We start from the raw sequence: 12,733 nt of genomic DNA on the forward strand, positions 1-12,733 counted from the left end.
CCCCCCGGGACCAGAGTCAGGCTAAGTTGGTCAAGTCTTATCACACAACAGTCCTGGGAAAAACCACAGATAGTCCTTTTATCATGTTCATGTGGCACCGGGGTTTGGTTAGGGTCAGAGCTGTGGACAGGTTGCAAGGGGAAACCAGTGGGTTGAGATCAGGTAGCCAGAGAGGAGGGTCATCCTGGACTAGCTTGAGACAGACTCACCACAGGAACCCTTCAACGACCAGAGGATAACCGAGCTGAACTTTCTGCATCGCTACACATTCACAACCCACTGTAGCGACAGTAAGGGTCCTAGTCATCTCCACCACTCACTAATCATCTATTCATTCATTACCAGGTCACAGTTTTCACTCGTTACAACAATTCTGTCTCCTAATAAGGATTACGGACGCTAACATTCTGGCAAACTGAACAGACATCAAGGGTCTCGTGTCATTTCCTCCCGTCACTCTCGATCAGTTTGTAAAGTACTGTTTGGCTACATATGTTTCAGCACTTGATTCTTGTCTTCATGTACAGTGCCTTGCGAAAGTATTCGGCCCCCTTGAACTTTGTGACCTTTTGCCACATTTCAGGCTTCAAACATAAAGATATAAAACTGTATTTTTTTGTGAAGAATCAACAACAAGTGGGACACAATCATGAAGTGGAACGACATTTATTGGATATTTCAAACTTTTTTAACAAATCAAAAACTGAAATATTGGGCGTGCAAAATTATAGCCTCTTGGCTACCTCTATCTCAAATCTGTTCCGTCTGTTCCGTCTGTTCCACAAGTGACTTTTTCCTTGACCTTGGCCACTTGGCTTTGTGACGATACAGTAACCGTCTCTCTCCGTCTGGAGCATGTGTACAATAATTCCGCTGGTAAGCTGTAGCTCTCTCGTTGCTCTCTCTGTGATTATGGTGAGTGACTAGTGTAATTACCAGCTCCAGTATGTGTTTTGCGTTGTGTGGGCCAAGGGTGCACAGGCACTCCGAGTGGGAGGCGGTGTGGTGGTGGGTGGGGTGGGGGGGGGGGGGGGGGGGAGCAGCAGCAGCAGCATCTTCAGAGACCTCACTAATTGCTATGGGAGTAATTAAAAGGCATTACATTCCTGCTTTACGTCTTCTGTAGTTTGGGCCAGAGCTGTGTCTGCCTGGGGGTGGCTCAAAGCCCTTCATGTTCCTGTGGCTCCTGTTTCCTATGGCACTTGCCATTTTCTGCCCCCCCACTTAACTCTATTTAGTTATTTTAGTTGTTTGGGGATAAAGCTCATCCCTTTCACCTAATTTGGGCCATCCTCTGTGCCTTGGGTTGCGATGGGTCTGTCTGGAGGAGTTTCCTTGCAGCTCTTATTTTGGGCCGTGGCGAGCCCATCTCTTTCAGTTTGGCAAAGGCTCCGTGAACCGTGGAGGCCTGCGACGGCGTCCAACAACGTAACATTTCACATTTGAGTTGAATTAGAAACGTATCAGTGCACTGCATAACAAGATGTGTGTGCCAAACACGTCCTGTTTCGTTGTGTGGCTATGTTTTAGTCTGTGTCTGTCCTCCCTCCCAGCTTGTGCGTCTGTCGGGCCTTTGGCACGGTGTCGTGGGACACCCAGAGACATGACAGAAGTTCCACTCTCTCCTGACCTGCGTTCAGCTGAATAAAAGGGCCCGTTCTGTTCTATCTGGGATTGGGACTGATAGCGTATCAAAGCCAACGTGCCGGATGAGGGAAGGTTTTTTGTTCCGGAGCAGCAGGATCAGAGCAGGACCCTTCGGAAAGGGGCCTTTTTGAATATCCTGTCCTTCTCCAAAAGACACAATGCATTTGTGTGTTTAACTGGTGCTCAACTGACACGGGGGGGTTTTGTTCACTGCAAATGAGTTTTGTTCATGGTATGTGTGTAATGCTGTCATATGCCAAAAGTGAATCACAAGAGGATTGTGCAGAACGTACACAAATTTCCTTCACTCTCTGCCTTGTGAGATGTAACACTCAATATAATTCAAATTCGGCTGAGTAGAATGATGAATAGAAGCTTGTGTGGGAATGATTACGATCCTCACAAAACATTATCCCCCCCCCCCCCCCCCCCTCGTACCAGTAGCTAGCATCCGTTAAACAATGTCAGACTGAGAAATTGCCTGGATCATAAGCTTACTGGAGACAGATGTTGGGATGGAATGAGAACAAGGATTGGCGGATCACAAAGCCCGAATGGAGAGATACAGAAACACCGGGATGAAGCAAAAGGAAACCGATAGGGATGGAGCGACGAAGGAGAGGAGGGAGTGTGAGCGGAGTGGAGACTGAATAAAATGGCGATAGCTGAGCCTAGGTATAAGGGACACAGAAAAAGAGAGCGAGAGAAACATTAGACAAGAGAGTTTTGAGCAGAGAAAAGACCCTGAATAAAGCAGAGGTAGATTAGGTTTTTTATAGCGCCGGGGCGGTGGTGAAGCCTGATTCTTTGTGACTGCCATATTAAGGCGAGTCATTTTGGTTCAGTGAACACGTTTCTGCTCTTCCTCCTCGCAGTCTCTCGACTACGTCACTTTCTCCCCCTTTCAGTCCCCCCCCCCCCCCCCCCCTAGCGTTCTGCTGTTCTGTCGCTTTTACATTCTCTCCCCCCTTCTCTGTATTCTATTCACCCTTCCCCTCCTTAGCTGAGTATGAAGTAGCATAGTTGCGTGCATCCTCGTTTGTTTCTTTCTGAAAACGCCATGGCAAGGGAGGGTGAGAATGTACAGCAGGATGAGTGGAGTAGGGTCGGGCGATATTACGATAGTGTCTGATATCGAAGATGATTGGCAGCCATCGTCGATAGTGGCGACATTGTGATGTGGCAGGCTATGTATAGCCCATTTCAACATTCCGTTGTTATAGCACCTATTTCAATAAATATGCTATAAACAATTTATAGAATGCAAGAGAATAATGTAGACAGAGATTTTCATCAAAGCAGCTCAAAATGTCTAGTCAGAAAATTTTCGGATGATCTGGGCAACATAGCTGACGCTTATTTTTTGTTGTTGTGTGTGGACACTACGGCTTCTTAATTATTTTAAAAGCCTAATTTTGTATTTTCTCTCCATTTGATGTGAATATGACCTGTTTTTTTTTCCCGGCCACGCTACTGCGTGATCAAACTATGAATTTATCTAACGGAGTTGTCAGAGCGTTTTGAAGTTATTGAATAACCACTGCATGGCAACTGCACCATCCTCGATCGCACGGCGCTACAGGGGATGTTGCAAACAGCCCGGTACATCACTAGGGCCCAGCTCCCCTGCCATCCAGGCCCTCTATATCAGACGGTGTGAAAGGAAGGCCCGGAAAATTGTTAGACTCCAGCCATAGACTGTTCTCTCTGCTTCCGCACGGCAAGCGGTACCGGAGCATCAAGTCTGACCCAAACGGGCTCCTGAACAGCTTCTATCCCTAAGCCATAAGACCGCTAACAAAGTGGCTACACAGACTATCGGCATTGACCCTTCTATTTTATTATCTCTACTCACACACTCACTCACTCTCTCTCTCACACACACACACACACACACACACACACACACACACACGCATTCATACTGACTCTACACACACTATGCTTCTCACGATGCCAACAAACGATATGATACCAGGCCAAGTATCACGATGCCAAGTAGTATCGAAATACCACGGTGGGGAAAAAATCTGTGGCTTAGCACCCCCCCCCCCCCCCCCTCTGATGCTTGTTCACGTTATTTTTTAAACGTTCTCCAAAAAACTGTCTCTGAAACTTCTACTCAATGCAACACATTGTATTTAAATTCACACTGTTCAGTGTATTATAGAATTCTGCATAGAATGGCTGATTTGCTCATATTTGCAAAGGCCTAACTGTGATTTGGCTGGAGGAATGGGAGGAACGAATATGCATCAGTGGAGGCTGCTGGAGGGAGGACGGCTCGTAATAATGTCTGGAACGGCGCAAATGTCATCAAAACGCACAGAAGCCATGTGTTTGATACCATTCCACTCATCGGGAACAGCCATTATCACGAGCCCGTCCTCCCAAATGAAGATGCCACCAACCTCCTGTGATATACATGCATAATGATCTGCATGTCATTGTGTCATGCATGCCTTTACTCTTCAGTACACACACATACAGCTTTCTCTCTCTCTCTCACACACACACACACTGCTCCCAACTTTTAAAACATTAGGCACCAAACAGAATTTAAGGAGCACCAGAAATACATAGATTTTTTATCTAGTTTAGGCTTAGATTAGGCCTAATATGAATCCTACCTTTTGAAGCACATCTCATGAATAGCAGCCCGAAATGTGCCTAAGCCTACTGTCAAGTACCAGACTGTTAGCTAGCTAGGTCTGGTACTTGAGCTAGCTAGCTAGCAGCCAATAATTAGCGACTCTGGATTTTTTTTTTTATATATTTTTCTACGGCCCACAACATGGTTTGTGAAATTATATAAAATGCATGTGAATCTCGATATGACAAAAAAAAAGGCATCTCCGGTAATATGGGCCATATTTTAAAAAAACCGTTTAGGTTGGAGACGAGCTCTTTTCTTTGCTGTAAAAGCTCCATGCATGCCTGTCACGATTCTTTCCATTTTCCCCTCTGACACTCAGAGGCTGCATGATGGTGAGCTTGCAAAGTCGACTCAGACACGGGCCTGTGCTCTTGGTTATAACAGGTGATGAAATGATACAACGTATCAACATTGATGGCTTTGCACACTGCTCCAATGCAACAAATGTAGAAATCGAACAACGGAAGACTCATCGGGGTCTGCACCCCCACTCGCCATCACGGCTAAATTATATATTTTTTAAAACCTGAAGGTGGAATAGACGTGAAGTGCTGACGAAGAGAAGCAGGTGAGTGAGGGCTGATAAGGGATGCAGCAGGATGATTACTGCTGCCACACGTGATAGACACATGAAAGTGGATATCATTGGACCTGCCCATACAAGAGACGAGCGGCCGTTGCTTCAATTCAACTAAATTTATAAACAAAAGTGACTTTTATAAAAGGCACCAGCAGGTTCTTTAGATCGGTAGGGCATAAGAAGTTGGTAGTATCATATGAAACGGTACTACGGTATTCTAAAATGTTGGTATCATAAGTATCAAGTATTGACTTGTTAATTGTTTACTCCATGTGTAACTCTGTGTTGTCTGTTCACACTGCTATGCCTTATCTTGGCCAGGTCGCAGTTGCAAATGAGAACTTGTTCTCAACTAGCCTACCTGGTTAAATAAAGGTGAAATAAAAATAAAAAAAATAAAAAATAAATAAAAATCATGACGTTTTGGTACCGGGATATTACTGGTATGTCAAGCAACACACACACAGTCATCAAACTGAGCAGCAACGTATACTGTATCATATATCCTGATGCCTAGTCAACTTATCCCTACCACTTCAGTATCCCTGCACATTGGGAATATGGGTATTGGCACTGACCCTGTCTATAGCTTACTTGTTTTCTTGTTGTTGATCTTATTTCTATTTCTTGTGTGTTTTTGTTCTATTTGATTTTTTATCATTGTTTTATAAGTTTTCTATTGATTATTGATTACTGCATTGTTGAAAAAGAGCAACAAATGCATTTCACTTCACGTGACAATAACTTAACTCGGAACGAAAAACATGATAGGCCTAAGGTAATAATGAGATGGGTAGAACAAACAATAGCAAGATAGACAAATCAAATGAGTAGTTCGAACAAACCTTACAGTTGAGCGTGGCTTAATCTAAATTAAGTTACGCATGCATCCCTCCTCCTTGCCGTTGCAAACCAAACGGCCAAAAGCAAAATCCTACTAATTAAAATAGCTTATCGAAAGCATTAAGGCGAGTTACAGTTATGAGTATTTGCCAAACAGAGGCCATTCTAATAGTGTTTGTCCTAAAGTTGCCGCTTTCAAATGGTAACTATTGTGAAAATCAGATTTGATCACAGATTTATTTTTAATGACAAATATTCATATTCATATCAGTCAACGAGAAGTGAAATTGAGCCAACATTTAGTTTGAAAGTTTGAACGAGAACTCAAATGAAAACGTACAGCTTATGAAAGAAACTGTGTAGAGTATGCCAATCCTATTTCCATAGTTTATTATTAGCTATGTAAAGTGCATTTGGAAAGTGTTCAGAGCCCTTGACTTTTTCCACGTTTTGTTACGTTAGTCTTATTCTAAAATGTATGACAGTTGTATTTTTTAAATCAATCTACACACAATACCCCATAATGACAAAGCAAAAACAGGTTTAGAAATGTTTGCAAATTTATTACAAATTTAAAAAAACAGATGCCTTATTTACATAAGGGCGGCAGGGTAGCCTAGTGATTAGAGCGTTGGACTAGAAACCGAAAGGTTGCAAGATCGAATCCCCGAGCTGACAAGGTAAAAATCTGTCGTTCTGCCCCTGAACACTGTTCCCAGGCCGTCATTGAAAATAAGAATTTGTTCTTAACTGACTTGCCTAGTTAAATAAAGGTTAAATAAATACAAAACAAGTATTCAGACCCTTTGCTATGAGTCTCAAAATTGAGCTCGGGTGCATCCTGTTTCCATTGATCATTCTTGAGATGTTTCTGCAACTTGATTGGACATGATTTGGAAAGGCACACACCTGTCTATATAAGGTCCCACAGTTAACGGCATGTCAGAGTAAAAACCGAGTCATGAGGAATTGTCTGTAGAGCTCTGAGACAGGATTGTGTCGAGGAACAGATCTAGTGAATGGTACCATAAAATGTCTGCAGCATTGAAGGCCCCCAAGAAAACAGTGGCCTCCCTTATTCTTAAATCGAAGAAGTTTGGGAACCACCAAGACTCTTCCTAGTGCTGGCCGACCTGCCAAACTGAGCAATCGGGGGAGAAGGGCCCTGATCAGGGAGGTGAACAAGGACCCAATGGTCACTCTGACAGAGCTCCAGAGTTCCTCTGTGGAGATGGGCAAACCTTCCAGGAGAACCATCTCTGCAGCACTCCACCAATTAGGCCTTTATTGTAGAGTCGCTAGACGGAAGCCACTCCTCAGTAAAAGGCACATGACTGCTCACTTGGAGTTTGCCAAACGGCACATAAAGGACTCTCAGACCATGAGAAACAAGATGCTCTGGTCTGATGAAACCAAGGTTGAACTCTTGGACCTGAATGCCAAGCGTCACATCTGGAGGGAACCTGGCACCATCCCTATGGTGAAGGATGGTGGTGGCAGCATCATGCTGTGGGGATGTTTTTCAGCAGCAGGGACTGGGAGACTAGTCAGGATCGAGGGAAAGATGAATGGAGCAAAGTACAGAGAGAATCTTGATGATAACCTGCTCCAGAGCGCCCAGGACTCCCGACTGGGGCGAAGGTTCACCTTCCAACAGGACTACGACCCTAAGCACACAGCCAGGACATCGCAAGAGAGGCTTTGGAAAAATCTCTAAATGTCCTTGAGTAGCTCATCCAGAGCCCAGACTTGAACACCATTCGAACATCTCTGGAGAGACCTGAAAATAGCTGTGCAGCTACACTCCCCATCCAACCTGACAGAGCTTGAAAAGATCTACAGAGAAGAATAGGAGAAACTCCCCAAATACAGATGTGCCAAGCTTGTAGCGTCATACCCAAGAAGACTCAGGGCTGTAATCGCTGCCAAAGGTGCTTCAACAAAGTAAAGGGTCTGAATACTAATGAAAATGTGGATTTTTTTAAAGCATTTTTTTATACATTTGCTAAAATGTAAAAAAAAAAAAAAGGTTTTGCTTTGACATTATGGGGTATTGTGTTTAGATTGAGGAAAGTGTCATGGAAATTCTTACAGGTGGACACAAAGTCCATCTTTAAATGAATCATTGTTTATTTGTCAGCGCACTGGAGAGGTTCCAACCAACTTGATGCACCATAGTACATATGTCAATCGGGAGATTTTCCTGGGCAGACCCAGCAGTTGTCTTTATAAATGGCGATACACAAGTTATATTTGCTTGGTTTAGCATAATTAATTCATCATTACTGTTTTGTTTCATCCACGTGACAGACCAATACTGGTTCAGAACAGGTGACAGACCAATACCTCACAAGGCTTCTTTCTCTCGAAGGTGAGACCTCGAAAACCGAGATCTTTCATTCGTTCTCAAAACAATGTCTGGGCGCACTGACAAATTGCAGCTACTGACAGTGAGGATTTGTACAGTCAGCCACTTGCGTGAACACAGAAATTGGTTATTAGAACAGCACATGAATAGAAGACAGAAATGAGTGACAAGAAAAGCACAAACATTAAAATTCCCATTACAAATGAAGAACAATTTCATCCATTTTAGAAGGCTGTAACGTAACAAAATGTGGAAAAAGTCAAGGGGTCTGAATAATTTCCGAAGGCCATGTAATCGAGCCTAGGCATAATAATAAAGGAAGATTAGGCAAAGATGCAAATCATTGAACAATTATCCAGTTCTGAGGACAGCAGAGTTGCGTGCTCTGAAGCCGTGCTCTGAAGCCGTGCCCTTCATGATTTTACAACCCATCACACAACGCTCAGCCAGCGAGGCTGTCTTGTGCGTCGGCACACACAGACACTCGCCTCTTTCATGCCACGGCTTCAACAGAGAGGAATAGGCTACTGAAAAAGATTTGGCTCCCAAATATATTTTGTCATGATTCCTCTCGTCCCTCTCGCAGCAGGCTCGTGTTAGCTGTCCTTTTTAGCTTTAAAAAAAAATATTATTATATATTTTTTGTCAAAAGTGTTTCCCAATAGGGGATGATGTTTTATTGGTACTTAATCACGATAGGACAAAGGTTGACTTCACCCAACCTCAAAGTCATGCTCATATCTGGCCTGGTGCTTAAACTTATACCCACTGCACACACACCTCACATACCTCACATACCTACTCTCACACACGAATGCTTATGACCTCTCACTGCCTGACACCAGCTGTAATGCACTTGTGTACACACACATACCTCTCACGGGCTGATACCAGGTACATAGCATAGATGCTCTCATATTTATCATCGCCCTGAGCAGATAGGAGAAAAATGAAGAACCACACATACTGCTTGTAAGTTAAATTAGCTGAAAGATGACACTGCAGCAGTAACCCAACGTGTGTGTGTGTGTGCATATTCTGCCTCCATGTAACTATCCAGTCGGTTTAGCTGGGATTTGTCCTAGAACTTTCAGCATGGCTTTATGATGCAGGAGTTTGATTTGGTGTAATGTAATGCGTGCGTGTGTGTGTGTGTGTGTGTGTGTGTGTTGCTGCTGAAATATGACACTAGTATGATAATAATAACCCTGCTTGTCAGGCATTCTGAAGATTAGTCTCAACAGGAGAAATCCTCTGTCAAATCCCCTCACCTCACTACTCTCTCTCTCTCATATCATCCACTCTCTCTCTCCCTCTCCTCTCTCTCATATCCTCTTGCTCTCTCTCCTTTCTCTCATATCCTCTTGCTCTCTCTCCTCTCTCTCATATCCTCCTCTCTACCTTAATCACTCTCTCACACACTACTGCAGATGAGTTTCTGTAGTCAGTTTTCGTGGTGTCATTTCATTGGGTAGGAGGGGGGGGAATCTGGGTCAGTGTAGGTTAGTGTTTAGGTGTGCATGTTAAGAAACAGCGTATTACTGTATGCATGTTTTTTTTTTTTTTTGTTGTGGTCATCAGCATATCAATGTGTGTTTTGTCTCCTCCCCAGATCTGCCCAGAGCCTGAGAGAAGAGAGACGGCCTACTGTGTAACTGGGCATATGACAAGCAGGGTCTCACCCTCCCAGTGAAAGCGATGTGTGTGGGAGGTGGAGGCCACAGCATCAACAGAGTGTGTGTGGGGCTCCTCTCCCACTCCCCTAGCCCCCACCCTGGCACGGGATGCCAGCCCACTTCCCCCCTGCCTTCTGTCCTGCCCTGAGCTCTCTTGGGGCGCCATGAACACCTACAGAGATAGAGGGGTCACCTGCACCTCCTCAGACCTGCTAGAGAGGGGTGGAGGGGGAGGGCCTGGGTCCCTCCTCACACAACATGCCGCCTTCCACCTCACCCTCAACGGCCACCCTGCCCCCTCCTCTGACCCAGCCACCCAATCCCGTGTCTCCGTTCCCAAGATGGGCGTCCGCGCCCGTATTGCTGAGTGGCCGCCGCGCCATGCGCAATCGAGGGAGTCGCTCCTGGAGAACGGGCAAGGCGCTAATCACCATGCAGACGACCCCTCCACGACGACCTCCTCCGCATCTTTCCCCATCTCCGAGGTCGGGCTGGTGCGGGGAGGAGTGGCTCGTTTACCGAGGCGACGCACAAAGGACGTGGAGTTCCGTGGTGGGTACGGGGGTGGAAGAGGGTCTCCCGTAGGCCTGCGTGCCTTCCCCCCGTTACGGCAGCGCTCCAACAGCGAGGTGACTCTGAGCGAGCAGGATGAGAACGAGGTGGAAGGTCGTGGAGGTGCTAATCTGTTCCGGGAGTACGGCAGCACCTCCTCCATCGACGTGCAGGGCATCCCCGAGCAGAGCTTCTTTGACATGCTCAGCCAATTCCACCAGGAGAGGCCCGACCAGCGCAGCACTGCCCCCATACACCTGGGGGAGCTACTGTACACCAACTCCCCTCCCTCGGCACCCCTCCCCACGGGCCACTCCCCCATCCCCACACCCCGGGGGGAGGATGTAGGGATGGGACGGTCGGAGAACAGGGTGAGGAAGAAGAGTGGGGGGACAGACTCGTCTCTGGGGACATCCTCTCTGTTCCGGAAGCTCCGCAGCTCCAGCAGAGGGGAGCTGGACAGAGGGGAGGCGGGGGAGGACGGGGGAGGCCGTAACTCTACAGATACCCCCTACAAACCCTGGGTGTGCCCCAAGAGCTTTGTCCACTACGACGCCCAGAGCATCCTGTTTGACCTCCATGTGGCTGCTGCTCAGCGCGCGTATGTATCCCAGCGGAGGAACACTGCCACCGGGGCATCGGCGGCCTCCGTCTCCCTGGCTGTGTCACGGTCCTCAGCTCTGAGTGGGTTGGACGCTACCTACTCCAGCGTTGAGGACCTGACACTAGGTCTCGACCCCAGCGCCCCCACCCCCTCCCTGGGCGTGGACCCTCTGGACGGCCCCCCCGGTGGCCCCACCTCCAGTTTGCTCCTCCTCAGCTGCCCCCACTTCCGCAACGAGACGGGGGGACACGGGGAGCGCAACGTCAGCTTCCTGAGCTCCTCGGCCGAGCGGGGAGGGGAGGGGGGCGTGGGTGACCTGGCGAGGGGCAGCCTTCGGCGTAGCAACGCCAGTGTTTCAGTGGTGGAGGTACCCATAGAGCAGCAAGTCACCAGAATGGACAGGCTGAAACTCTATAGCATCGAGCACGTGGACCTGGGGGCACGCTACTACCGAGACTACTTCCACGGGAAAGGTAACAACTCATCTGATGTTGCCACTCGGTCCAGCCGCCCTATCCTGCCTAACTTGTACAACTATTAGTATTCACTCTCCCTATCATTTTCTGCTGTCTATAAAAGTCTAGCCATGTCACTAGTGTTTCCACTGGTGGTACTCTCTCCTCCTCCATCCAGCTGTTCCTGTACAGCCAACCTGGCAGTGGTCCCAGAGGATAACATGCCTCTTGTCTGTTGGCAAACTGAGTTCATAGCTCTGGGAAGAATTAGTTTACTCCCTCACACACACGGTGACCTCTCTGCCTCAGCACATGAATCCTGACACTGGTTGTCTCTTCCTATTAAAATGCCCCCGATCATAGAGAAGTGTGTGTGTGTGTGTGTGTGTGTGTGTGTGTGTGTGTGTGTGTACACACGCGCGCTCCAAGCATTGCCTCTCTAAGACCCTGGAAAAATAGATGTCTGCCCCCCCGAGGACAGAATCGTCTGCTAAGAGCCTAATTAGAGACAGAACGCTGTGTGGAACATGAGACCACTCCGGTGTTGTAACTGTACTACCCTGCATGCATGTCAAAAAGCTGACGTTTGTACTGCAGGACAAAGCGGGAATGCTAAACATGGCTGAGCCTCTTCAATTATGCAGGGGCGAAACAAGTTGAAAACTAGATCCTTCCATGGGTTTCCTCCTCCTCCGCTCACAAATGGGAGAAGTCGCTCTCCGTTTGAGGAGTAGGCCGTTAATGAATCACACGGATATGTTTATAGCCTTTTACTTTAGGAATGTGTCTCATCGGAGATTTCCACTTATATTCATCAAATTCATCAAACTGTAGATAAGCAGACAGGCTACTTATTCGTCACACAGTTGTAATAAAATATAATGTGGAGCGATCTGTTTATGAAACCAACATGTCTGGCTACGAGGCCTATATCGCGCAAAGCAATAAGGCTAGCACGTCAAAGCAAGCGGTTTGTGTTGTTGTGGATTGAAGAGCAAATATAATTGAATTTAGTCATTTGTATATTATTATTATTATTATTATTGTATTATCTACTCTACCTATCTGAAGGTTACTCAAGCATGTGACATCTGGGAAAAGTGGAATCTGTTCCGAGCAAGCCATGCCACCACACCACCGGCTCAGCTGTACAGTCTTTGTTTGTCATTTGTAGCTCTTAATCAATGTCCTCAGGTTCCTTGATGACCTGATTTTAATTGAATGTGTAATTGAAAATGGATTGAAACCACATACAAGCACGGCAAGCACTGTTCTGACACTCCACCCTTCTGTCTCTTCTCTTTCCCTCCTCCGCTCTGAGCCTGTTCTCTCTCTCCATCTCCTTTCACTCC

General features: G+C 46.5%; 1 protein-coding gene across 3 annotated transcripts in view; it reads left to right on the forward strand.

Moving 5' to 3' along the window:
* The window catches only part of LOC139382356 (signal-induced proliferation-associated 1-like protein 3), a 104,991-nt gene that overhangs the window by 53,963 nt on the left and 38,295 nt on the right, over positions 1-12,733 (forward strand). For 2 of the 3 annotated variants that reach the window (XM_071126335.1, XM_071126333.1), the window contains exon 3: positions 9,707-11,399. In XM_071126335.1, coding sequence (XP_070982436.1) covers positions 9,935-11,399 — 1,465 coding nt within the window. In that variant the 5' untranslated portion in view covers positions 9,707-9,934. Of the gene's footprint in view, positions 1-9,501; positions 9,566-9,706; positions 11,400-12,733 lie in introns of those variants that run through there. The other variant, XM_071126334.1, reaches the window with a different exon arrangement.

Source organism: Oncorhynchus clarkii, chromosome 24, assembly GCF_045791955.1.
Source record: "Oncorhynchus clarkii lewisi isolate Uvic-CL-2024 chromosome 24, UVic_Ocla_1.0, whole genome shotgun sequence".
NCBI lineage: Eukaryota > Metazoa > Chordata > Actinopteri > Salmoniformes > Salmonidae > Oncorhynchus > Oncorhynchus clarkii.